A 27956-nucleotide genomic window follows, 5' to 3' on the forward strand; every position below is an offset into this window, starting at 1 on the left:
CTTCACCGGCTGCTTAACAGCATCGCCGCTCTGCAGAGATACGAACCTATCTGAAACAAAGGATTCATACACATCTGATCCAAAATCTTGTTTAGGAGATGCACCAGTGCCAACCAGAGACTTAATGGACTAGAGTGCTCCCAGAAGAATAAACTGCTTTTTCTCTCTCTCATTTTATATGTTTCAACTTAGGACACAAAGAGACTATGTGTATTTTCTCACAGCAGTAATGACAAACAGACGGATATGAAAAAACAGCTTGTAAGCCTGAAGGATAGCAGCTTTATCAGTGTCATAATCTGAACTCTTATCAAGAGATAAAGCAGCATACACTTTGAGCTTTTCCCACAAGAACACTTTGGAGGAGCAGTGACCAAATACCTCGAGGCCATTTTAGGGATGTGGCAATCCGCTCATTGAAATGCAGTACAAGCCGGCTGTTCTGACCAAGATCAAACTCTGTTGAGGGTGCAGGATGGCCTTACTGGATTTGGAGTGTTTCCAGATCTATCTCTCTTAGTAGAATGGCATGCTCACATTTCTGTTCTCATTGTCTGGCTGAACGCTCATCTTGTCTTTCCCTGTGCTCTCATTTCTGTTGCTCCAATCTCTCCTCACAATCTCTTTCCTTTTCCTTGTGCTCAAGCTCTAATTTCTGTGGTTCCCATTTTGCCTTTAGTTCCACCTCTCGCAGTTGCACGTCAATGGGGTGTACTCTACCACCCGTAGGAACCTTTTCATCATCCTCCATCTCTGGAACGATATCCTCCTCCACCAAAGCAGTGTAGACTTATTTAATCAGCATGTGCAACTTTGATGTCAATGACGAGCAGATTCACCTTCGTACATTTATCTAGCATGTCCCATGTAGGGTTTTCCACAAACGCTTCCAACTTAAGTCCATGGTTTTTATTTTTATAAGCCTGTGTGTTTATGCAACTTTCCAAATGAATCCACCAATCTTATAACCCCTCAGGGTGGATGTCAGTGACAGAAACTACAGCAAGTGTCTTTCGACCACTCAAGTATCTGGGCACAATGGAGCTTCCGAGTAGGTGATTAGACTGACTATCATGGGAATCATGATCATGGTAAACAAGACCCCTTTTGTTACGTTCCCCAGCAAGAAAACCAAATAATGTTGCTGAAACAGAAGGGGGAACTAACAAAGAGTCACTTCCTCCTCCACTATTTTTGGACTTTTAAATTAAATATATATACCCATTGGTTCTTGAAGAGTGTAACTTATACCTCATGAGCTTAGTTCAATTGTCTTACCCCATCAAAACCCCAAATATACATTTTTTTATGTAAATTTTTGTAAACACGGTAATTGTAAACAAACACTGTATATCCTGAAAGCATGGTTCAAACTATATTTTTTATCTCATGGATGGTCAGTCCTTGCTTCCAAAGCTATGTCTATGCATTTGAGAGTGGTTACATTTCTCCAGCCCTATTCCTCAGCTATTTACAGTGGCGGGGTAACCACTTTAACTTATGACCTTAATAATTTGTTATCCCATATTAGAAATACAGGAAGTCACCTTCTGTTATGAAGCAGTGCAGGACAGAGTGATACAGTTATACAGGCCTGAAATGTGGACAATGTTTTAATAGCAGACACAGCTCTTTTAGCCCTTTGTGTTTCAGTTCACCAGAACAGACAATGTAGAGGTGCTAGCGCTGTACTGTACCCTCTCTGATTCCCCCCCTATTATCACATCCTGTCTTCACATACTGTTTGATTCCATATCTCAAAACGATCCACTCACAACTTTTCAGTCCACTAATGCATGGAAATGCGGAAGTTAGCATTTTCAAATTTCCCTGATGTGTGTTATTGTGAAATATGGGTAGAATAATCAGAATTATGATGGTTTGTATCGAGAAGATTCCAGACAACAGTTGAATGTGTCCAGTGTGTTAAAAAGTTGCTATCTAGAACCTAAAAGGGTTCTTCGGCTGTCCCCATAGAAAAAACACTTCAAGAAACCTCTTTGGTTCCAGGTAGAACCCTTTTGGTCCCCTTTCCACAGAGGGTTCTAAATGGAACCCAAAAGGATTCTACCTGGAAGCAAAAAGAGTCATCCTATGGGGACAGCCAAAGTCTGGCCTACTCCCCTTTGACACAATCTCTCTCTATCTTCCCCACTGTCCTTCTCTCATTACCTGTTCAATAAAATATGAAAATCCATTAATATATATATATATATATATATATATACAGCTGAAGTCGGAAGTTTACATACACCTTAGCCAAATATATTTAAACTCAGTTGTTCACAATTCCTGACATTTAATCAGAGTAAAAATTCCCTGTCTTAGGTCAGTTAGGATCACCACTTTATTTTAACAATGTGAAATGTTAGAATAATAGTAGAAATAATTATTTATTTCAGCTTTTATTTATTTCATCACATTCCCAGTGGGTCAGAAGTTTACATACACTCAATTAGTATTTGGTAGCATTACCTTTAAATTGTTTAACTTGGGTCAAACTTTTCGGGTAGCCTTCCACAACTTCCCACAATAAGTTGGGTGAATTTTGGCCCATTCCTCCTGACAGAACTGGTGTAACTGAGTCAGGTTTGTAGGCCTCCTTGTCGCACACGCTTTTTCAGTTCTGCCCACAAATTTTCTATAGGATTGAGGTCAGGGCTTTGTGATGGCCACTCCAATACCTTGACTTTGTTGTCCTTAAGCCATTTTGCCACAACTTTGGAAGTATGCTTGGGGTCATTGTCCATTTGGAAGACCCATTTGCGACCAAGCTTTAACTTCCTGACTGATGTCTTGAGATGTTGCTTCAATATATCCACATAATATTCCTGCCTCATGATACCATCTATTTTGTGAAGTGCACCAGTCCCTCCTGCAGCAAAGCACACTCATAACATTATGCTGCCACCCCCATGCTCCATGGTTGGGATGGTGTTCTTTGGCTTGCAAGCCTCCCCCTTTTTCCTCCAAACATAACTATGGTCATTATGGCCAAACAGTTCTATTTTTGTTTCATCAGACCAGAGGACATTTCTCCAAAAAGTACGATCTTTGTCCCCATGTGCAGTTGCAAAGGCTTTTTATGGCGGTTTTGGAGCAGTGGCTTCTTCCTTGCTGAGAGGCCTTTCAGGTTATGTCGATATAGGGCTCGTTTTATTGTGGATATGTGGATATAGGTACTTTTGTACCTGTTTCCTTCAGAATCTTCACAAGGTCCTTTGCTGTTGTTCTGGGATTGATTTGCACTTTTCGCACCAAAGTACATTCATCTCTAGGAGATAGAATGCGTTTTCTTCCTGAGCGGATTGACGGCTGCATGGTCCCATGGTGTTTATACTTGTTTGTACAGATGAACGTGGTATCTTCAGGCGTTTGGAAATTGCTCCCAAGGATGAACCAGACTTGTGGAGGTCTACAATTTTTTTATGAGGTCTTGGCTGATTTCTTTTGATTTTCCCATGATGTCAAGCAAAGAGGCAGTGAGTTTGAAGGTAGGCCTTGAAATACATCCACAGGTACACCTCCAATTGACTCAACTTATGTCAATTAGCCTATCAGAAGCTTCTAAAGCTATGACGTAATTTTCTGGAATTTTCCAAGCTGTTTAAAGGCACAGTCAACTTAGTGTATGTAAACTTCTGACCCACTGCAATTGTGATACAGTGAATTATAAGTGAAATAATCGGTTTGTAAACAATTGTTGGAAAAATTACTTGTGTCATGCACAAAGTAGATGTTCTAACCGACTTGCCCAAACAAGAAATTTGTGGAGTGGTTGAAAAACGAGTTTTAATGACTCCAACCGAAGTGTATGTAAACTTCCGACTTCAACCGTATATATACACACGCTGAGTATACAAATCTGCTCTTTCCATGACAGAGTGACCAGGTGAATCCAAGTGAGATGAGGAGACAGCTAAAATAATGATTTTAAGCCTTGAGACAATTGAAACATGGATTGTGTATGTGTGCCATTCAGAGGGTGAATGGGCAAGACAAAAAATGTAAGTGCCTTTGAACAGGGTATGGTAGTAGGTGCCAGGTGCACCAGTTTGAGTGTGTCAAGAACTCCAATGCTGCTGGGTTTTTCACGCTCAACAATTTCCTGTGTGTATCAGGAATGGTCAACTTATCACAACTGTCGGAAGCATTGTAGTCAACATGGGCTAGCATCCCTGTGGAACGCTTTCGCCACCTTGTAGAGTCCATGTCCCGATGAATTGATGCTGTTCTGAGGGCAAAAGGGGGTGCAACTCAATATTAGGAAGGTTCCTAAATTTCTGTGCTCTCAGTATATATATATATATATACGGTACCAGTCAAAAGTCTGGACACACCTGCTCATTCCGGGGTTTTTCTTTATTTTTACTTATTTTCTACGTTGTAGAATAATAGTGAAGACATCAAGACTATTAAATAACACACATGGAATCATGTAGTATCCAAAGTGTAAAAGGCCAGCATCCCAGAGTCGCCTCTTCACTGTTGACGTTGAGACGTGTTTTGCAGGTACTATTAAATGAAGCTGCCAGTTGAGGACTTGTGAGGTGTCTGTTCCTCAAACTAGACACTCTAATGTACTTGTCCTCTTGCTCAGTTGTGCACCGGGGCCTCCCACTCCTTTTTATATTCTGGTTAGAGCCTGTTTGTGCTGTTCTGTGAGGGAGTAGTACACAGCATTGTACGAGATCTTCAGTTTCTTTGCAATTTCTGCTTATGCTCCAGATTCTCAACTAGTCTAAAGAAGGCCAGTTTTATTGCTTCTTTAATCAGCACAACAGTTTTCAGCTGTGCTGTGATAATTGCAAAAGGGTTTTCTAATGATCAATTAGCCTTTTTAATAAACTTGGATTAGCTAACACAACGTGCCATTGGAACACAGGAGTGATGGCTGCTGATAATGGGCCTCTGTATGTCTATGTAGATATTCCATAAAAAATCTACCGTTTCCAGCTACAATAGTCATTTACAACGTTAACCATGTCTAAACTGTATTTATGATGAATGTGATGTTATTTTAATGGACAAAAAATGTGCTTTTCTTTCAAAAACAAAAACTTTTCTAAGTGACCCCAAACTTTTGAACGGTAGTATATATAGCCACATTATACAGCAATGTGATGGGCACTGCACTGTGCAATTTGGGACTAATAAAGAACTACTACTGGTACTATTAGCAACCAATGATCTCACTGAATGCCTTGTTCAATGTCCAATGACACTTCACTCTAACACATTTCAAGGATGATTTGCTCGGTACTCATTTGAGTGACACTTTTGTGAATTGATGTTTCAATTGTCCTTGCCACTGAGTGGGCATTATTGAATTGCAACTTTCATGTACCTCTATTTTATGATCATCTCTCTCATTGTTTAACACGGACTCTCTTTCTTTCAGTGAAGCCTCAAGAGAACATTTTTTTGTCATCCTATAAAATGATGCCAAAGGTATGTTTTTTATTGATCATGGTTGGTATTAGAGCGTTGCCTGATGACTCATACAGAATTTAATTATGCTTCTCTATATATCGCTACGTACATTCATCGTGGAGAAGAAATGTTAGTGGATGTGGCACTTTGCCCTAGTAATATAGATGGGTAGCAAGGCAAATTAGAGTGCACATACACGTTTTAGAGGTAGTTAAATTTCCCAACTAGTAAAGTTTTCTCCGACCTTATCTATCTGGAAACAGTATAAGTTAAGTGTGTTCATCTATGTTACACAGAATCCTACAGATGCAGAACCATATATGTAAAAAATAAATAATAAAAATGGACAAACGTGACATGTCATTATATATATTTTTTATATGAAGTAATACAGTATGGTGCAATACCAGTCAAAAATTTGAACACACCTACTCATTCAAGGGTTTTTCTTTATTTTTACTATTTTCTACATTGTAGAATAATAGTGAAGACATCAAAACTATGAAATAAATAAATCAAAATATATTTGAGATTCTTCAAATAGCCACTCTTTGCCTTGATGACAGCTTTGCACACTCTTGGCATTCTCTCAAGAATTCCAGCTTCACTTGGAATGCTTTTCCAACAGTCTTGAAGGAGTTCCCACATATGCTGAGTACTTGTTGGCTGCTTTTCCTTCACTCTGTGGTCCAACTCATCCCAAGCCATCTCAATTGGGTTGAGGTTGGGTGATTGTGCAGACCAGGTCATCTGATGCAGCACTCCATCACTCTCCTTGGTCAAATAGCACTTACACAGTGTGTTGGGTCATTGTCCTGTTGAAAAACAAATTATAGTCCCACTAAGCGCAAACCAGATGGGATGGCATATCGCTGCAGAATACTGTGGTAGCCATGCTGGTTAAGTGTGCCTTGAATTCTAAATAAATCACTGACAGTATCACCAGCAAAGCACCCCCACACCAGCACACCTCTTCCTACGTGCTTCATGGTGGGAACCACACTCGGAGATCATCTGTTCACCTGCTCTGCGTCTCACAAAGACACGGCGGTTGGAACCAAGAATCTCAAATTTGGACTCATCAGACCAAAGGACAGATTTCCACCGGTCTAATGTCCATTGCTCGTGTTTCTTGGCCCAAGCAAGTGTCTTTTTATTATTGGTGTCCTTTAGTAGTGTTTTTTTTTCAGTAGCAATTTGACCATGAAGGCCTGATTCACGCAGTCTCCTCTGAACAGGTGATGTTGAGATGTGTCTGTTACTTGAACTCTGAAGCGTTTATTTGGGCTGCAATTTCTGAGGCTGGTAACTCTAATGAACTTATCCTCTGCAGCAGAGGTATCTCTGGGTCTTCCTTTACTGTGTCGGTCCTCATGAGAGCCAGTTTCATCAAAGCGCTTGATGGTTTTTGCGACTGCACTTGAAATTTGACGGATTGACTGACCTTCATGCCTTAAAGTAATGATGGAATGTCGTTTCTCTTTGCTTATTTGAGCTCTTCTTGCCATAATATGGACTTGGTCTTTTACCAGATAGCCCTATCTTCTGTATACCACCCCTATCTTGTCACAACCCAACTGATTGGCTCAAACTCATTAAGAAGGAAAGACATTCCACAAATTTACTTTTAACAAGGCACACCTGTTAATTGAAATGCATGCCAGTTGACTACCTCATGAAGCTGGTTGAGTGAATGCCAAGAGTGTGCAAAGCTGTCATCAAAGCAAAGGGTTGTTACTGTGAAGCATCTCAAATCTAAAATATGTTTTGATTTGTTTAAAAAAAATGTGGTTACTACATGATTCCATATGTGTTATTTCATAGTTTTGATGTCTTCACTATTATTCAACAATGTAGAAAATAGTAAAAATTAAGATACACCCTGGAATGAGTAGGTGTGTCCAATCTTTTGACTGGTACTGTATATGCCATGTAGCAGACACTTGTATCCAGAGTGACTTACACAAGTGAGTGCATATGACCCGGAAGTTGCTAGTGCCATGCTCTACTAACTGAGCCACAATCTCAATGTTGTTGCTGTGTGTCTGACCCTGTGACCTTTGACCCTTTGTGTGTTTGGGAGCAGCAGCTGACCCGCACCTCACCTGGGAGTGTGTGTTCCCTCCGTGGTATCAGCATCCCAGGATCCCTAGCCGTGGCCATCACAGTGAGTCTGCACCATAAGGCAGCCACTCCTCCACACACATCCTCGTGGGGACCTAAAATGTATTTCCATTCAAAATCCTATTTTCCTTAACCCCTAACCATAAACCTAACCCTTACCCTAACCCTAATTCTAACAATAATTTGAACCCTTAACCTAACCCCTAAGCTTAAAATAGCCTTTGTCCTCGTGGGGAGAATTTTCCTTGTTTTACTATCCTGGTGGGGACTTTTGGGGATTTCAGATCCCCACAAGGATAGAAGAACAAGACCACACACACACACACACCTCACATGACAATGCAATCCCATGTCATGTTCTCCCTCTTCTTATATTCCTCTTTCCAGGCCAAAATGGACAATCAGGTCATTGGCTATAAGGACTTGGCAGCCATCCCCAAAGACAAGGCGATACTGGACATCGAGAGGCCAGACTTAATGATCTACGAACCCCATTTCAATTACACGCCTCTGGAACTATCGGAGGTGCCCCGAAGCAGAGAGGTCATAGGGCATACACACCACCCTCCATCATATTACAGCGCTAAGGGTTTCCTCTCAATCCTAATGGTTTACCATTAAGGTTTAAGACGCGGATATCCTTCTCTTGTTTGGAATGGCCCTATTGTATTCAGGATGTATTTATATGATTAACAGTTAAGGATCATATGAGTTTTTGTCTGTCCTACTACGACACAAGTGGTGTTCTATCAAGACAAACATAATATAATTGTCATTGATTACACTTTTTTAGCTAACCTGTTTGACTAGTTAAGTGATTCTAAGGTACATTTAGCCTGTTTTTGCCTGCGTGTAGTGTTCTCTCTCATGCAAACACTTGCAAGCTGAGCCTCAATTGGCACCTTATTATATAGTGCACTACTTTTGACCAGAGCCCTATACTATTTAGGGAAAAGGGTGCTATGTGGGAAGCAGACTTATTACAGAGATCAATGGAACTCAATAAGGGCTTTCTAGAAGTTGTGATGTGATCAGATTTTGTAATTTCTCTTTGTCTGGCAAAACTGACTCTACCCGATTAGGCCTGTAACACTGTCTGTCAAACAATGTCTATGTCTCACTAAGCCCACAAAGGAGAATGCAGCCTAGGGAGAAAATACAACTGATCAAACAGCCCTCTGTTTCTTTTCTCTCCTTCAGAGGTCCATGTCTCCGTGTTCATTCTCCCACCCGGCTTCTCCTGAGGTAAGATGGATGGATGGGGTCTGTGCTCTCGGATGAAGAATCATTTGAGCTGTTAATTGTCAGTCCACTGCCCAGTACCCCATAAAGAGCTCTATCTCCTCTCCTATCTCCTCATACGGTCACACACACCTACTGTTTGTAATTATGGAATCGTTATTGAAAGGTTTTGTGCTCCACTGGAATGGTTAAAAACACACACACACACACACACAAGTGATAATGCCCTCAAAGCAGGTATTTGGAGGATATATTCGCACATGCCTTGGGCCGGCAAACCATGCCAATTTATCCTCCAAACACCGGCTTCGAAGACATTATTGCTTTTATACAACGTGTTACCAACATATTCCAATAATGATTGACATATTTTCATTAAATATGTTATTTTAATTAATTTATTCATACTATTTCATTCTTCCACAAGATATAGTCCCAACACAAATCTAGGGTTGCTACCCAAGCTGGCTTGTCGTTCGTTCTATCAGTTCGGTCGCCAGAGACGCGACCCAGTCGTTAAGTCTTTTTGTTCTAAGTATTTCATTCTAAATGTTCCTTTGCCATGATGACTGGCAAAGTTCTTACCCCTTGCTTGCTAGCTTGCCAACTTTGGCCAACTTTGGCATTTTGTGTTTTTCTATAGATTTTTTTTTAATACTGTATATCCATAAAAATTATGCCGATTCATGTTTTCGACTGACTGAGAAAAGCTTCCAGCCTGTCTGTCTATAAGGACACAAGGCGAGATCCAAATGCAGACACAGGAAGCAGATGGTTGAGCTCCGATATTTATTAATCCAAAGGGTAGGCAAAAAGAAGGTTGGGAACAGGCGACAGTTCATAAACCGTGTCAGAGTCCAAAACAGTACCAGACGAAGGGCAGCCTCGAGGTCAGGCCAGGCAGGGGTTCAGTAACCAGATCAGAGTCCAAACAGTACAAGGGGATAGGCAGGCTTAAAGACAGAACAGGCAGAGTGGTCAGGCAGGCGGGTTCGGAGTCAGGACAGACAAGGGTCAAAACCAGGAGGACTAGAACCAAAAGAGACTGGGGAAAAAATAGGAGCAAGGAAAACCGCTGATTGACTTGGCAAACAAGACGAACTGGCACAGAGAGACAGGAAACACAGGGATATATACACCGGGGATAATAAGCGACACCTGGAGGGGGTGGAGACGATCACAAGGACAGGTGAAACAGATCAGGGTGTGACACTGTCTGTCTCGTTCCCACATGTTCATTACCATAGGACAGCTGGAGATTGAATTTCAATATTGAAACATTGTTGCAAATGGCAGAGAGACAGACAGCAAGGTTATTACAAATCTCCACTGTTGAAAACCAAATGCTATTCTAAAATAAATTGGAAATAATGTCTATGTTTTTACGGTGTAGATCTAGTATATAAATTGCATGGCTGAGCTGATGAGACAGTGGATTGTGCAATAAGATAGAATATAGTAAAAAAAAATAAAAAAAAATAAAAAATGCACCTTTATTTAACCAGGTAGGCCATTTGAGAACAAGTTCTCATTTACAACTGCGACCTGGCCAAGATAAAGCATAGCAGTGCGACAAAAACAACAACACAGAGTTACACATAAATAAACGTACAGTCAATAACACAAAAGAAAAATAGAATTAATATATGTACAGTGTGTGCAAATGTAGAAGAGTAGGGAGGTAGGCAATAAATAGGCCATAGAGGCGAACATAATTACAATTTAGCATTAATACTGGAGTGATATTTGTGCAGATGATGTTGTGCAAGTAGAGATACTGGGGTGTAAAAGAGCAAGAGGGTAAGTAATAATATGGGGATGAGGGTGTGCTATTTGGCTATTTGGCTATGTACAGGTACAGTGATGGTTAAGCAGCTCTGACAGGTTATGCTTAGTTAAAGAGGGAGATAAAAGACTCCAGCTTCAGAAATTTTTGCAATTCGTTCCAGTCGTTGGCAGCAGAGAACTGGAAGGAAAAGCAGACAAAGTAAGTGTTGGCTTTGGGGATGACCAGTGCAATATACCTGCTGGAGCGCGTGCTACAGGTGGGTGTTTGTTATGGTGACCAGTGAGCTGAGATAAGGCGGGGCTTTACCTAGCAAAGACTTATAGATGACCTGGAGCCAGTGGGTTTGGCGACGGATATGTAGTGAGGGCCAGCCAACGAGAGCATACAGGTCGCAGTGGTGGGTAGTATATGGGACTTTGGTGATAAAACGGATGGCACTGTGATAGACGACATCCAGTTTTCTGAGTAGAGTGTTGGGGGCAATTTTGTAAATGACATCGTCGAAGTCAAGGATTGGTAGGATAGTCAGTTTTACGAGGGTTTGTTTGGCGGCATGAGTGAAGGAGGCTTTGTTGCGAAATAGGAAGCCGATTCTAGATTTAATTTTGGATTGGAGATGCCTAATGTGAGTCTGAAAGGAGAGTTTACAGTCTGACCAGACACCTAGGTATTTGTAGTTGTCCACATATTCTGGGTCAGAACCATCCAGAGTAGTGATGCTAGTCGGGCAGGATGGTGCGAGCAGCAATCGGTTGAAGAGCATGCACTTAGTTTTACTAGCATTTAAAAGCAGTTGGAGGCCACGGAAGGAGTGTTGTATGGCGTTGAAGCTTGTTTGGAGGTTTGTTAGAACAGTGTCCAAAGAAGGACCAGATAAATACAGAATGGTGTCGTCTGCGTTAGAGGTGGATCAGAGAATCACCAGCAGCAAGAGCGACATCATTGATGTATTCATAGAAAAGAGTCGGCCCGAGAATTGAGCCCTGTGGCACCCCCATAGAGACTGCCAGAAGTCCGGAGAACAGGCCCTCCTATTTGAAACACTGAACTCTGTCTGAGAAGTAGTTGGTGAACCAGGCGAGGCAGTAATTTGAGAAGCCAAGGCTATGGAGTCTGCCGATAAGAATGTGGTGATTGACAGAGTCGAAAGCCTTGGCCAAGTCGATGAAGACGGCTGCACAGTACTGCCTTTTATCGATGGCGGTTATGATATCGTTTAGGACCTGGAACGTGGCTGAGGTGCACCCAAGACCAGCTCGGAAACCAGATTGCATAGTGGAGAAGGTACGGTGGGATTCGAAATGGTCGGTGATCTGTTTATTAACTTGGCTTTCGAAGATTTTAGAAAGGCAGGGCAGGATGGATATAGGTCTATAACAGTTTGGGTCTAAGATGTCTCCCCCTTTTGAAGAGGGGGATGACTGCGGCAGCTTTCCAATCTTTGGGGATCTCAGACGATACAAAAGAGAGGTGGAATAGGCTAGTAATAGGGGTTGCAACAATTTCGGCAGATAATTTTAGGAAGAGAGGGTCCAGATTGTCTAGCCCAGCTGATTTGTAGGGATCCAGATTTTACAGCTCTTTCAGAACATCAGATGTTTGGATTTGGGTGAAGGAGAAGCAGGGGGAGGGGGGGCGGTTTGGGCAAGTTGCTGCAGGGGGTGCTGAGGTGTTGGCCGGGGTAGGGGCAGCCAGGTGGAAAGCCATGGCCAGCTGGGGAAAAATGGTTATTGAAATTATTGATTATCGTAGATTTATCGCTGGTGTCGTGTCTTTGGCATCATTAAACTGAAGACTTATTTTTATCAAATAAATTCTCTGTAATTAATATTACGTGATTAAACTAACTTAATCATGTAACTGTGATTAACTAGGAAGTCGGGGAATATTCAGATTACAAAGTTATAATTTTCCTAATATAACTTTCAGATATTTTAATATCTGATCAATTAGTCTTCTAATTAATGAATTATTCTTTACCTCACCTTAGTCTCATTCCAAACGTCGTAAATTGTTGGTTATCTGCACAAACCCAGTCTTCACTATGAATCATCCATTTACTAACTAAATAATCACATAAATGCATAAACAAGCAAACAATAGATATAGTTACAAGGAAATGGGGAAATGTGCCCTAGTGGGCTAAACCGGCATGGCGGCTTGTTAGACAAAGATACTGAGGAGGGCGCGAAAGATAATACACTACAAAGTTGATAATTATAACAATTGAAATGCTAATCCTTTACACATGAACGCTCACTCATTCGGGAATAATTGCAATCAATATATATATTTACGCTTTGTGTGTCATCGTGATCTCGGTTTGTCCGCCCTCTCTCTCTCTGCCGTGGTTAGAATGGATAGTTCAGAGTAACATTCAGCAATAGTTGTTATAGGATAGATGTTTCGGCGGTTGTCGGCCTTCACGTTCACGGGTACATAATTCCTAGCTGCAGACTAGTAATTAGTATCAAAGATTTGTTCTTATTCTGTTGGTATCGATAGTCTCAAAATTGAACCTGTCTAGGACTGGGAACTCCGTTCCGCTAGCGGAACCCCTCGCCCAACAGCCAATGAAATTGCAGGGCACCAAATTCAATCAACAGAAATCTCATAATTCAATTTTCTCAAACATACAAGTATTAGACACCACTTTAACGATAAAATTCTCGTTAATCCAACCACAGTGTCCGATTTCAATAAAGCTTTTCGGCGAAAGCAGAACATATCATTATGTTAGGTCAGCAACTAGTCACAGAAAGCATACAGCGATTTTTCAACCAAAGAGAGGAGTCACAAAAAGCAGAAATATTGATAAAATGAATCACTAACCTTTGATATTCTTCATCAGATGACACTCCCGGGACAACACGTTACACAATACATGTATGTTTTGTTCGATCAAGTTCATATTTATATCCAAAAACCTCAGTTTACATTTGGCTTTGCCTCCAAAACATCCCGTGAATTTGCACAGAGCCACATCAAATCACAGAAATACTCATAATAAACATTGATAAAAGATACAAGTGTGATTCACAGATTTAAAGATATGCTTCTCCTTAATGCAACCGCTGTGTCAGATTTCAAAAAATCTTGACGGAAAAAGCAAACCATGCAATAATCTGAGTACGGCGCTCAGAGACCAACACAACCCAAGAAGATATCCGCCATGTTGGAGTCAACATAAGTCAGAAATAGCATTATAAATATTCACTTACCTTTGATGATCTTCATCAGAATGCACTCCCAGGAATCCCAGTTCCACAATAAATGTTTGATTTGTTCCATAAAATGCATCATTTATGTCCAAATACCTCCTTTTGTTAGCGCGTTTGGTAAACAAATCCAAACTCACGACGCGAGTGCAAGTCCAGCGGAAAGTAGGGACGAAAAGTCCCAAAAATTATATTACAGGTCGTATAGAATCAATCTTTAGGATGTTTTTAACATAAATCTTCAATAATGTTCCAACCGGAGAATTCCTTTGTCTTCAGAAAAGCAAATGGAACAGAGATCGCTCTCACGTGAACGAGCGTCACGAGCTCAAATCATTCTGCCAGACCTCTGTCTCATTCCCCTCTCATTCGGCCCCACTTAACAGTAGAAGCATCAGACAAGGTTCTAAAGACTGTTGACATCTAGTGGAAGCCTTAGGAAGTGCAACATGACCCATATCCCACTGTATCTTCAATAGGGAATGAGTTGAAAAACGACCAACCTCAGATTTCCCACTTCCTGGTTGGATTTTTTCTCAGGTTTTTGCCTGCCATATTCTGTTATACTCACAGACATCATTCAAACAGTTTTAGAAACTTCAGAGTGTTTTCTATCCAAATCTACTAATAATATACATATATTAGCAACTGGGACTGAGTAGCAGGCCATTTACTCTGGGTACGCTTTTCATCCAAACGTGAAAATGCTGCCCCCTATCCATAAGAAGTTCAACTCCAAAGGGAATTGGAGTTTCCTTTATTAAACAGTTTAAAATCACATGACATAATTTCACAAATAGTTTCATCTTTACTCATTCATTTTATACAACAATTAGATGCAAACCTCATAACTGAGACTCTTTTATAAACAGGGTTATGGTAATGTGGCTGTATTGTCTCTTATGAGTTTCACGAAATTGTACAAAATGGACCAGTTTGTAGCTGGCTACTTCACCGACCGTTTATACATTCTCCAGAACATGAATATTGTTCAGTTCTCAAGTTCTGTGATGTGGAAGAAATTCCTTTGTTCTCCTGTGAAACCTTTTCTCTCTCTATACTGTCTGGCCATGAGGAAGAGTGTCTCCTCCAGGAATTTACGACCTGAGATAACAGCAGCCCGGGTGTAGGCGAGAGAGAGAGGTGGAAGGCACGCTATACCCAAAGAGGGCCACGTCATGACATTGGTGACAGTGTTTCCGCTCCTCAGTGCAGTGGGCAGCTGGGAGGAGGTGCTCTTATTCTCCATGTACTTTAGTGTCCCAAAACTTTTTGGAATTAATGCTACAGGAAGCAAATTTCTGTTTGAAAAAGCTAGTCTTAGCTTTCCTAACTGACTGTGTATATTGGTTCCTGACTTCCCTGAAGAGTTGCTATTCGATGCTAATGCAGAACGCCACAGGATGTTTTTGTGCTGGTCAAGGGCAGTCAAGTCTGGGGTGAACCAAGGGCTATATCGGATCTTAGTTCAAATTTATTTGAATGGGGCATGCTTATTTAAGATGGACAGGAAAGCACTTTTGAAGAGCAACCAGGCATCCTCTACTAATGGGATGAGGTCAATATCCTTCCAGGATACCCGGGCCAGGTCGGTTAGAAAGGCCTACTCGCTGAAGTGTTTTAGGGAGCGTTTGACAGTGATGAGGGGGGGTCGTTTGACCGCGGACCCATTACGCACGCAGGCAGCACGCAGCCAATGGTGATCGCTGAGATCCTGGTCGAAGACAGCAGAGGTGTATTTAGAGGGCAAGTTGGTCAGGATGATATCTATGAGGGTGCCCATGGTTACGTATTTTGGGTTGTACCTGGTAGGTTCCTTGATAATTTGTGTGAGATTGAGGACATCTAATCTAGGGTGTTAACCTGTTATGGCTGCAAGGGGCAGTATTGAGTAGCCAGTTAAATAGTGCCCATTTCAAACGGCCTCGTACTCAATTCTTGCTCGTACAATATGCATATTATTATTACTATTGGATAGAAAACACTCTCTAGTTTCTAAAACCGTTTGAATTATTTCTCTGAGTGAAACAGAACTCATTCTGCAGCACTTTTCCTGACCAGGAAGTGGAATGTCAGAAATATATGCTCTGTTCAACTTCCTGCCTATACATGGTCATGATACGTAAGAGTCTACGTACACTTCATACGCCTTCCTCTGGGTGTCAAGAGGCTGTGAGAGAAGAAATTTTGTGTTTATCTTGGTCTGAGGTGGAATAAAAGCTATTTCTTTGACGTGACCGTCCACTTCCTGTTTCTGGAGCGCGCGAAAGAGGACATGGATATGCCTTCTGTTTTGCTCCCGTTATGGACGACTAACATCTCCGTCTTAGATTTTATTTGATACATGTGACCATATATCATCGTAACGTATGTTTTTTCAATATAGTTTAATCAGATTATTGAAATTTTTTCGGGAGTTTTGCCGTGTTCCGTTCTCTGACTTTGTTGATGTTGGAGTGATCCGTGCCACTTGGCAAGTGCCCATGCTAAATGAAGAGGGATATTTGCCGTTCCAGATCAAAACAACGACTGTTCTGGACAAAGGACACCTTGTCCAACATTCTGACGGAAGATCACCAAAAGTAAGAAACATTTTATGATGCTATTTCTAATATCTGTCGTGCATGTGAACTGGTCGTGGGCGCCCAAGTGTTTCTGGCTATTGTGGCTACGCTAATATAGCGCTACATTTTGTTTTCGCTGTAAAACATTTAATAAATCGGAAATATTGTCTGGAATCACAAGATGCCTGTCTTTCAATTGCTGTACACTATGTATTTTTCAGAAATGTTTTATGATGAGTAATTAGGTATTTAACGTTGGTGTCTGTAAATATTATGGCTGCTTTCGGTGCAATTTCTGATTGTAGCTGAAATGTAAACTATGATTTATACCTGAAATATGCAAATTTTTCGAACAAAACATATGCTATACAATAAATATGTTATCAGACTGTCATCTGATGAAGTTGTTTCTTGGTTAGTGGCTATTTATATCTTTATTTGGTCGAATTTGTGATAGCTACTGATGGAGTAAAAACTGATGGAGTAAGAATAGTGGTGTCTTTTGCTAACGTGGTTAGCTAATAGATTTACATATTGTGTCTTCCCTGTAAAACATTTTAAAAATCGGACATGTTGGCTTGATTCACAAGATGTGTACCTTTCATCTGGTGTCTTGGACTTGTTAATGTGTGAAAGTTAAATATTTTAAAAAAATATCTTTTGAATTTCGCGCCCTGCACTTGAGCTGGATGTTGTCATAAGTGTACCGGTGTCGGGCTGCAGCCATAAGAAGTTAAGCATGTCCCTGTTTGTCACCTAACAGTACGAACTCTGAAGATCGATGGGGAGCAATGAATTCACTTATTGTCACGTTCCTGACCTGTTTTCTGTTGTTTGGTATGTGTTTATTGGTCAGGGCGTGAGTTTTGGGTGGGCAGTCTATGTTTTCTGTTTCTATGTTGGTTTTGGGTTGCCTGGTATGGCTCTCAATTAGAGGCAGGTGTTTGACGTTTCCTCTGATTGAGAGTCATATTAAGGTAGGTTGTTCTCACTGTTTGTTTGTGGGTGATTGTCTTCCGTGTCAGTGTATGTTCGCACCACACGGGACTGTTTCGTTGTCGTTAGTATATGTAGTCTGTTCCTGTTCGTGCGTTCTTCATGTTTTATGTAAGTTCTCTCGTTCAGGTCTGTCTACTTCGTTTTGTTGTTTTGTAAAATTATCAAGTGTTCTTCGTGTGTTTAGTTTCGTCTTGTTAATAAAGTTCATTATGTATTCACAACCCGCTGCACGTTGGTCCAATCCTTGTTACTCCTCTTCGGATGAAGAGAAGGAGGAGGCCCGTTACACTTATGGTGTCCAGGGCACAGCTGGGGGCTGAAGGGGTCTATAACAAGCAGCAACGGTGAGAGACTTGTTTCTGGAAAGGTTCTTTTAAAAGAAGAAGCTCGAATTGTTTGGGCACAGACCTGGATAGTATGACAGAACTCTGCAGGCTATCTCTGCAGTAGATTTCAACTCCACCTCCTTTGACAGTTCTATCTTTTCGGAAAATGTTATAATTAGGGATGGAAATTTCAGGATTTTCGGTGACCTTCCTAAGCCAGGATTCAGACACGGCTAGGACATCCGGGTTGGCGGAGTGTGCTAAAGCAGTGAATAAAACAAACTTAGGGAGGAGGCTTCGAATGTTAACATGCATGAACCCAAGGCTTTTACGGTTACAGAAGTCAACAAATGAGAGCGCCTGGGGAATGGGAGTGATGCTGGGCCTGGGTTAACCTCTACATCACCAGAGGAACAGAGGAGGAGTAGGATAAGAGTATGGCTAAAGGCTAAAAGAACTGGTCGTCTAGTGAGTTCGGAACAGAGTAAAGGGGGCAGGTTTTTGGGCACGGAAGGATAGATTCAAGGCATAGTGTACAGACAAGGGTATGGTAGGATGTGAGTACAGTGGAGGTAAGCCTAGGCATTGAGTGACGATGAGAGAGGTTGTGTCTCTTGAAGCACCATTTAAGCCAGGTGCGGTCACCGCATGTGTGGGGGGTGGAACAACAGGGCTAGCTAAGGCGTATTGAGCAGGGCTGGAGGCTCTACAGTGAAATAAGACAAAAATTACTAACCAGAGCAGCAATAGACAAGGCATATTGACTTTAGGGAGAGGCGTGTGTAGCCGAGACATCACAGGGTCCAGTGAGTAGCTAGGCGAGCTGGAGGCACGGAGATTCAGACAGATTCAGACAGCTAGCAGCAGGCTAGCAGATGGTCCTCAGGGGGACGTCGTAACGGGGGAGCCTGTTGAAACCCCCTCGGATAGTTACGTCGGCAGACCAGTCGTGATGGATCGGCGGGGCTCAGTGTCGGCAGCAAAGGGTCCAGGCCAATTGGCAAAAGAGGTAATTGAAGCCCAGGAATTCTTGATAGATCTATTCGGCTAGCCGGGAGATGGGCCTAGATTCGAGGCTAGCTCCAGGCTAACTGGTGCTTGCTTTGGGACAGAGACGTTAGCCAAGAGTAGCCACTTGGATAGCAGCTAGCTAACTGCGATGATCCAGGGTAAAGGTTCAGAGCTTGCGGTTGGAATCTGGAGATATGGTGGAGAAAAGCAGTCCGATATGCTCTGGGTTGATATCGCGCTGTGCTGGCTGGCAGGAGTTGACCGGGCTGAAGTTGGCAGATGTCCCAGTTAACGGTGATGGCTAACTAGCAGTGGCTAACTGACTACTAGCTAGTAGCTGGCTAGCTTGAAGAGTGTTACGGTTCTAAAGTATAAAAAATAGCATATCCGTACCGCATTGGGTGAGGCGGGTTGCAGGAGAGTATGTTCAGTTCGTAGATGGAAAATTTTTATTAAAAATATATATGAAATATATACGAAGAAGGAAACGATATATACAAGGGACGGGACAAGACAATCAACACATCCCACTCCTACGCCATCATGGATTCAAATAGGTATTTCAACAGATTTTTTATTTGTGGAATAGACACTGACAGGAATGCAGTTTTAACCAATCAGCATCCAGGATTAGACCCATCCATTGTCTAAAAGCCCACGATTCCACACAAGCACGTTTGCAAAAAACAGTTACCATGGGAACGATGAGCATCTGTTACACTCTTATTGTTTGCTGGCTTCTTCACTCAGGGATGAAATCTAATGTACACAGAACCCTCATTTTCATGCACTTTCCCAATGTGTGTTTAGGTTATGGTTTGAATATCAATTAGGATCCGGACAGTAATGTTAAACTCATGTCCCTAGACCATTCTATTCAAGGATCCCAAGGAGTGGCTGGAGAGCAGGGAGTCACCTGGAGGGTCATCATCAGGTTCAAACCTCCAGCTCAAAACCAGCTCTGCATTAGACACCGCCACCAAGCTCCCCACACAGCACTTTCACAGGCCAGGTATTGTAATCCATCAGCACACGTATCCTCTTCTCTCCTATCTTCTCTTCTCTTCTCTGCTCCCTTCTCTTCTCTTCTCTGGCCTGCTTTGCTTTCATCTGGGACTGATGTCCATTTTGATTTTATCTTTTCATTGCAGATAATGGAATGAATATATACAAGAAGCCACCAATTTACAAACAAGGTATTTCATGCAACTTAATTGATGTGTGTGTGTGTAATTTACTGTCATTTACTGTATACTGGCATAATATTTGACATTAAAAGGTAACATTGGATGTTTTTCTGTGCACATTTACTGTATATCTCCTTGTGTTTGTGTGTGTGTGTAACTCTAGATGTATTAGCATCCATCCCCCAGGGGAAACACATAGAGGATCTCATCATTGAGTCATCTAAATTCCCTGCCGCCCAGCCACCTGATCCCAACAAACCCTCCAAGATTGAGACAGATTACTGGCCCTGCCCCCCCTCCCTGGCTGCAGTTGGTATGTCTCACACTATTAATTACAGAACTGTGAATAGTAATCAATAGGGTTGCAAAGCCACCGGTATTTTAACAAAGTAACTGTAATCTTCTGTCATTTTGCTAATTGACAGGTAAGCTATGGTAATTTAGGTAATTTATACTTGAATAACTTTTTTAAAAAATTATTCATATATAGTATACTTTTTTTGTATATCTGTGTCCATATTGTCCATGAGTTTCTAGTGGATAGACCATATGGTTCAAGAGAAAATAGCCTAATTAATGAAAAAAGCATCTAATCAATAATGGGCTGATTTTTTATTAACTCTGCAACTCTTTCATGTATTTACTTTTTTACAAATGCCACCAGTTTGGTGCCAAAACATTTACAACAAACACATTGACATAGTAAAATAAAAGTGTAAAAAATATATAAAAGACACTTCGTGTTGAAACCTTCATATTAAACACCAATCGTATTCAATAAGTTGATGGTTTACATTTAGAATATTTTTTTACAGCTTTGTCATTCAGTTTTATATTTTTAAATTATTTTATTTTAAAATGTTATATACTTTACATGTGATAAGGCCAAAGATAATTACAGATGCCTGGGATAATCTCAAGTACCTGTCACGTTCCTGACCGGTTTTCTGTTATTTTGTATGTGTTTGACGGTCAGGGCGTGAGTTTGGGTGGGTAGTCTATGTTGTGTGTTTCTATGTTTGTTAAGGGTGACCTGATATGGCTCTCAATTAGAGGCAGGTGGTTTTCATTTCCTCTGATTGAGAGCCATATTAAGGTAGGTGTTTTCACACTGTTTGTTTGTGGGTGGTTGTCTCCTGTGTCTGTGTCTATGTACGTTGCGCCACACGGGACTGTTTTCGGTTTGTTTGTTCGTTTGTTCGGTTTATGTAGTCTGTTCCTGTTTCATGCGTTCTTCGTGTCATGTAAGTTCTTATGTTCAGGTGCGTCTACGTCGTTTGTGGTTTTGTTTTCGTGTTTTTTCGTCTTGAATTTAATAAATCATGTCATCTCAAGAAGCTGCATTTTGGTTCAATCCTTGCTCCTCCTCTTCGGATGAAGAGGAGGAGGAAAGCCGTTACAGAACCACCCACCACACCAGAACCAAGCGGCGTGAATTCGAGCAGTGGCCTGCTACACAGGAATCCTGGACATGGGATGAAATATTGGAGGGAAAAGGACACTGGGCTCATATTGGGGAATATCGCCGCGCTCGTGAGGAGATGGAAGCAGCGAGAGCCCAGGAGCGGTGGTATGAGGAGGCAGCAAAGAGACGTGGCTGGAAGCCGGAGAATCAAGCTCAAAACCGCAGATATGAAGGTACGCGGCTAGCAAGGAAGCCCGAGAAGAAACCCCAAAAATTTCTTGGGGGGGGGGGGCTAAGAGGTAGTGGGTCTAGGGCAGGTAGGAGACCTGCGCCCACTTCCCAGGCTAACCGTGGAGAGCGGGAGTACGGGCAGACACCGTGTTACGCAGTAGAGCGCACGGTGTCTCCTGTACGTGTGCATAGCCCGGTGCGGGTTATTCCACCTCCTCGCACTGGTAGGGCTAGATTGAGCATTGAGGCAAGTGCCATGAAGCCGGCTCTACATATCTGGCCACCAGTACGTCTCCTCGGGCCGGCTTACATGGCACCAGCCTTACGCATGGTGTCCCCGGTTCGCCTACATAGCCCGGTGCGGGTTATTCCACCTCCCCGCACTGGTCAGGCGACGGGGAGCATACAACCAGGTAAGGTTGGGCAGGCTCAGTGCTCAAGGGAGCCAGTACGCCTGCACGGTCCGGTATTTCCGGTGCCACCTCCCCGCCCCAGCCCAGTACCACCAGTGCCTACTCCACGCACCAGGCTTCCAGTGCGTTTCCAGAGCCCTGTTCCTCCTCCACGCACTCTCCCTATGGTGCGTGTCTCCAGCCCAGTGCCTCCAGTTCCGGCACCACGCACTAAGCCACCTGTGCGTCTCCAGAGCCCTGTAGGCACTGTTCCTTCTCCCCGCACTCGCCCTGAGGTGCGTGCCCTTAGCCCGGTACCACCAGTGCCGGTACCACGCACCAGGCCTATAGTGTGCTTCGAGAGGTCAGTGTGCCCTGTCCCTGCTCCCCGCACTAGCCTGAAGGTGCGTGTCCTTAGCCCGGTGCCTCCAGTTCCGGCACCACGCACCAGGCCTACAGTGCGCCTCATCCGGCCAGAGCCATCCGTCTCCCCAGCGCCATCTGAGCCATCCGTCTCCCCAGCGCCATCTGAGCCATCCGTCTCCCCAGCGCCATCTGAGCCATCCGTCTGCCCAGTGCCGTCTGAGCCATCCGTCTGTCCCGAGCCATTAGAGCCGCCCGTCTGTCCCGAGCCGTCAGAGCCGTTAGTCAGTCAGGAGCCGCTAGAGCCATTTGTCAGTCAGGATCTGCCAGAGCCGCCAACCAGACAGGATCTGCCAGAGCCGCCAACCAGACAGGATCTGCCAGAGCCGCCAACCAGACAGGATCTGCCAGAGCCGCCAACCAGACAGGATCTGCCAGAGCCGCCAACCAGACAGGATCTGCCAGAGCCGCCAGCGAGCCATGAGCGTCCAGAGCCGTCAGCCAGCCATGAGCGTCCAGAGCCGTCAGCCAGCCATGAGCGTCCAGAGCCGTCAGCCAGCCATGAGCGTCCAGAGCCGTCAGCCAGCCATGAGCGTCCAGAGCCGTCGGCCAGCCATGAGCGTCCAGAGTCGTCGGTCAGCCATGAGCAGCTCCTCAGGCCGGAGCTGTTATTTATCCAGAACTGCCCCTCAGTCCAGAGCTGTCTCTCTGTCCGGAGCTGCCCTTCAGTCCGGAGTTGCCCCTCTATCCTGAGCTACCTCTCTATCCTGAGCTACCTCTCTATCCTGAGCTATCCCTCTGTCCTGAGCTACCTCTCTGTCCTGAGCTACCTTGTCCCGGAGCTGTCCTTTATCTTGGTGTTGCCCCTTAAATTAGGTGGGTGGAGTAAGAGGGTGGTCATTCTGAGGGGGAGACGTAAGCTGGGATTGACTATGGTGGGGTGGGGACCTCGCCCTGAGCCTGAGCCACCACCGTGGTCAGACGCCCACCCAGACCCTCCCCTAGACTTTTGGTGGTGCGTTCGGAGTACGCACCTTGAGGGGGGGGTTATGTCACGTTCCTGACCGGTTTTCTGTTATTTTGTATGTGTTTGACGGTCAGGGCGTGAGTTTGGGTGGGTAGTCTATGTTGTGTGTTTCTATGTTTGTTAAGGGTGACCTGATATGGCTCTCAATTAGAGGCAGGTGGTTTTCATTTCCTCTGATTGAGAGCCATATTAAGGTAGGTGTTTTCACACTGTTTGTTTGTGGGTGGTTGTCTCCTGTGTCTGTGTCTATGTACGTTGCGCCACACGGGACTGTTTTCGGTTTGTTTGTTCGTTTGTTCGGTTTATGTAGTCTGTTCCTGTTTCATGCGTTCTTCGTGTCATGTAAGTTCTTATGTTCAGGTGCGTCTACGTCGTTTGTGGTTTTGTAGTTTGTTAAAGTGTTTTCGTGTTTTTTCGTCTTGAATTTAATAAATCATGTCATCTCAAGAAGCTGCATTTTGGTTCAATCCTTGCTCCTCCTCTTCGGATGAAGAGGAGGAGGAAAGCCGTTACAGTACCCAAAAAGGCCACTGTATGTCATCTTATAAAATTCCCCACATTTTGGTAGTTTACTGGTAAACTTTGAAAGTTTCCAGTAATATACCCTCCTTTCGCAACCCATGTAGTGAACGATCCCAGCCAGCAAGCACTTATAAAACATTGGTGGCTATGAGGCAGCACACCATTGTAGGTACAGTAAACTGGTAAACTGATATCGGACCAGTGTTGCTAGCCGTCATGCCTCTAGTAACACAACAGCACACCGACCATCCTTAACAGTTCCGACAGTTAATGCTGCTCTTAGCCTGAAGTGTCGGCTACCGCTGTAAAGCTGATGGCTAAAATTGGCAGTGGGCTGCTAACATTGCCGACGCCGGGCCGCTGATGAGCTACTAAGCTTCCAATGAGGAGGGATAGTGAGGGTTGGTAGTGGAGAGTGATAGAGTAATAGAGCTTAGTAGTACCAGGGTTTCCTCTAACACTTGCCTCCCCTCTACCACAGAGACAGAGTGGAGGAAGAAGGCTGAGTCCCGGAGGAGGGAGGAGGGAGAGAGGGATGAGGAGGACGATGAATATGACAATGGAGACCTGTCCGATGATATGTGGGGACTACGGGAACTGCAGAAGCAGGAGCTCAACAAAGTACGGAACAGGTTTTATTTCTAACAAATTCTCCCAAATTTGGCTATTGAACACACCTAATTGTTTTTTTAAGTGTAACTCAATGATAGTGGTTGCTTTGAAAACCTTTTGACATTCTATATGTCTACCCTGCAGATTCAGTCGAACTTGGGAAAGATAATCTTGAAAGAGGAGCTGGATAAAGCTGTGCCCATCCGCAGGAAAACTCGCTCACTGCCTGACCGGACAGCAATGCACATGGGTAAGAGAGAGGCAGATTCACTTTGTGTCCGTGAGAGTATGTTTATCAACCTTTTATGTTCAAGAGACCAGGAAACTAAGGTCCTTCTTCCTTGAAGGACTATTTATATTAACAATTTAACTTGTTTGACAAACAAGCAACATCCCAGGTAACCGGTGCTAATCCCCAGTGCAGGGGTTGACTAACACTGTGTTAGATTGTGACCTTGTGAGTGTGGTGGAAACGAGAAAGAAACACACAAAATCACACATATGCTCCATTTAAAATCCTTTGTAGAAATGGTAAAGATTCCACACTTCCTCCACCTACAACATCGTATGTGTCCCAAATGGCACCCTATTCCCTACATTGTGTACTACATTTGACCATGGGCCCTGGTCAAAAGTAGTGCACTATATGGGGAATAGTGTGGCATTTGGGACGAAAATCATCCACCCCCGACTTTGTCCTGCATCTTCTCTTCTCTGTGACAGCCTTTTATATTCTGTAAGAAAACATTGACATGCCAGACAGACGAGCCTGTAAAAGCATATCGCTCTCCTGCCTTCACAGCTAGTTTCTGACAATGTTCTAGGCACGTTAAATGAGAACTTTGCAAGAACAATCATGTGTCCAGTTTTCTGTGGATCAGGAGAGTATTCCATCAAAGGACAGCCAAACATACACATGTAGACATGTTCTCAGAACATAAGATATTCATGTTCTAGACACGTTTCATGGAAAGTTGGCAAAAACATTTGTGTCCAGTTTTTTGTGGGTTAGGAGAATATTCCTTCAACATCCCACCTAACACACAGAACATGGTTGCCATGTTCTCAGAATATACAGTGCCTTCAGAAAGTATTCACACCCCTTGATTTTTTCCACATTTTGTTGTGTTACAGCCTGAATTTAAAATTGATTTGTGTTACTGGCCTACACACAATATCCCATCCCATCATGTCAAAGTGTTTGTAGAAATTTTTACCAATTAATAAAAAAATGAAAAGTTGGCATGTCTCGAGTCAATATGTCTTCAACCCCTTTGTTATGGCAAGCCTAAATAAGTTCAGGAGTAAAAAACAAGTCACATAACACGTTGCATAGACTCACTGTGTACCATAATAGTGTTTACATGATTTTTGAATGACTACCTCATCTCTACCCCACACATACGATTATCTGTAAGGTCCCTCAGTCGAGCAGTGAATTTCAAACACAGATTTAACCACAAAGACCAGGTAGGTTTACCAATGCCTTGTAAAGAAGGGCGCCTATTGGTAGACGGGTAATTTAAAAAGCAGAAATATGAGCATGGTGAACTTATTATTACACTTTGGATGGTGTATCAATACACCCAGTCATTACGTAGATGCAGGTGTCCTTCCTAACTCAGTTGCCGGAGAGGAAGTAAATTGCTCAGGGATTTCACCATGAGTCCAATGGTGACTTTGAAACAGTTAGAGTTTAATGGCTGTGATAGGAGGAAACTGAGGATGGCTCATAAACATTGCAGTTACTCCTGCAAAGAAATGTTCCAAAGAAATGTACTTTATGTCCTGAATACAAAGCATTATGTTTGGGTCAAATCCAACACAACACATCACTGAGTACCACTCTTCATATTTTCAAGCATGGTGGTGGCTACTTCATGTTATGGGTATGCTTGTCATCGGCAAGGACTAAGGAATTTTTGGGGGGGATCAAAGGAAGTAGAATAGAGCTAAGCACAGACACAATCCTAGAGGAAAAAACCTGGTTCAGTCTGCTTTCCAACAGACACTGGGAGACAATTTCCCCTTTCAGCAGGACAGTAACCTAAAACATACACTGGAGTTGCTTACCAAGACGACATATAATGTTCCTGAGTGGGCTAGTTACAGTTTTGACTTAAATCGGCTTGAAATCTATGGCAAGACTTGAAAATGATCAACAAGGAACTGTACATAGCTTGAAGAATTTAAAAAAGAGTAATGTGCAAATATTGTACAATCCAGACTTACCCAAAAAGACTCACAGCTGTAAACGCTGACAACGGTGATTCTAATATGTATTGACTCGGGGTGTGAACACTTGTGTAAATTAGATATTTGTATTTCATTTTCAATACATTTGCAAAAAAGTCTAAAAACAAGTTTTCACTTTGTCATTATGGGGTATTGTGTGTAGACGAGTGAGAATTATTATTTTTTTAATCAATTTTTAATTCAGGCTGTAACGCAATAACATTTGGAATAAGTCGAGGAGTATGAATACTTTCTTAAGGCACTGTAAGATATTTATGTTCTAGACACGTTTCATGGGAACGTTGCAACAACATTTGTGTCCAAAGAAAAGTTCATCACACATCTCATATTATTACTTTTTCCAAGCCCCTGATTTGTGAACCCCTGATCTATCCATAGCTCCTTGTCTGTTGGTAAGGTTAAGAATACTCACACACACAGTGCTTCTAACATACAATGTTTTCAACTTACATATTTGACATACAGTACTCAATTACATCATGCATGTTAATTTATACAGTAATTTTACAATCCTCACCTGGGATTTGAACTCACAACCTCTTCGTTCACAGTATGCCAATCTTCCTGCTACGCCACCTTTTCCAGGTCAGGTATTGATTAGTCTGAGTATTTTCATCATTGATTTTATTTACTTATTTCAGCACTTGAAGGGCCTTCTGTATAGTTGTCTAATGTTGGTGGAGAATATTAACCTGTTTTAATGATACTTCTGGATCACTATGATCAATAAAATATTTTCTTACACCTATCAAGTTGTTTCAGATCTAAACAAGTGCCTAGGGAGGTGGGTTAATGGTTTCTTCTGGAAAGGGCCTAACTATACTGGCTCAATAAGTACATACAGTTGAAGTCGGAAGTTCACATACACCTTAGCCAAATACACTTAAACTCTGTTTTTCACAATTCCTGACATTTAATCCTAGTTAAAATTCCCTGTCTTAGGTCAGTTAGGATCACCACTTTATTTTAAGAATGTGAAATGTCATAATAATAGCAGAGAGAATAATTTATTTCAGCTTTTATTTCTTTCATCACATTTCCAGTGGGTCAGAAGTTTACATACGCTGAATTAGCATTTGCTTTTTCAGTTCTGCCCACAAATGTAGGTTGAGGTCAGGGCTTTGTGATGGCCACTCCAATACCTTGACTTTGTTGTCCATAAGCCATTTCGACACAACTTTGGAAGTATGCTTGGGGTCATTGTCCATTTGGAAGACCCATTTGTGACCAAGCTCTAACTTCCTGACTGATGTCT

The 27956-nt window shown here is 42.7% G+C and overlaps 1 protein-coding gene across 10 annotated transcripts in view; it reads left to right on the top strand.

Annotated features, from left to right (window-relative positions):
- LOC120044870 (dematin-like) overlaps nucleotides 1-27956 on the top strand; it is an 82974-nt gene that overhangs the window by 32954 nt on the left and 22064 nt on the right. For 5 of the 10 annotated variants that reach the window (XM_038989624.1, XM_038989571.1, XM_038989607.1 and 2 more), the window contains 9 exons: nucleotides 5402-5451; nucleotides 7520-7600; nucleotides 7945-8100; nucleotides 8758-8802; nucleotides 19574-19718; nucleotides 19858-19902; nucleotides 20057-20206; nucleotides 24315-24454; nucleotides 24590-24695. In XM_038989624.1, the coding sequence (XP_038845552.1) occupies nucleotides 5402-5451; nucleotides 7520-7600; nucleotides 7945-8100; nucleotides 8758-8802; nucleotides 19574-19718; nucleotides 19858-19902; nucleotides 20057-20206; nucleotides 24315-24454; nucleotides 24590-24695 (918 nt within the window). Of the gene's footprint in view, nucleotides 1-5401; nucleotides 5452-7519; nucleotides 7660-7944; nucleotides 8101-8757; nucleotides 8803-19573; nucleotides 19719-19857; nucleotides 19903-20056; nucleotides 20207-24314; nucleotides 24455-24589; nucleotides 24696-27956 lie in introns of all 10 variants that reach the window. The other 5 variants (XM_038989580.1, XM_038989590.1, XM_038989599.1 and 2 more) reach the window with 5 other exon arrangements.

This window comes from Salvelinus namaycush, chromosome 1 (genome assembly GCF_016432855.1).
Source record: "Salvelinus namaycush isolate Seneca chromosome 1, SaNama_1.0, whole genome shotgun sequence".
Lineage (NCBI taxonomy): Eukaryota > Metazoa > Chordata > Actinopteri > Salmoniformes > Salmonidae > Salvelinus > Salvelinus namaycush.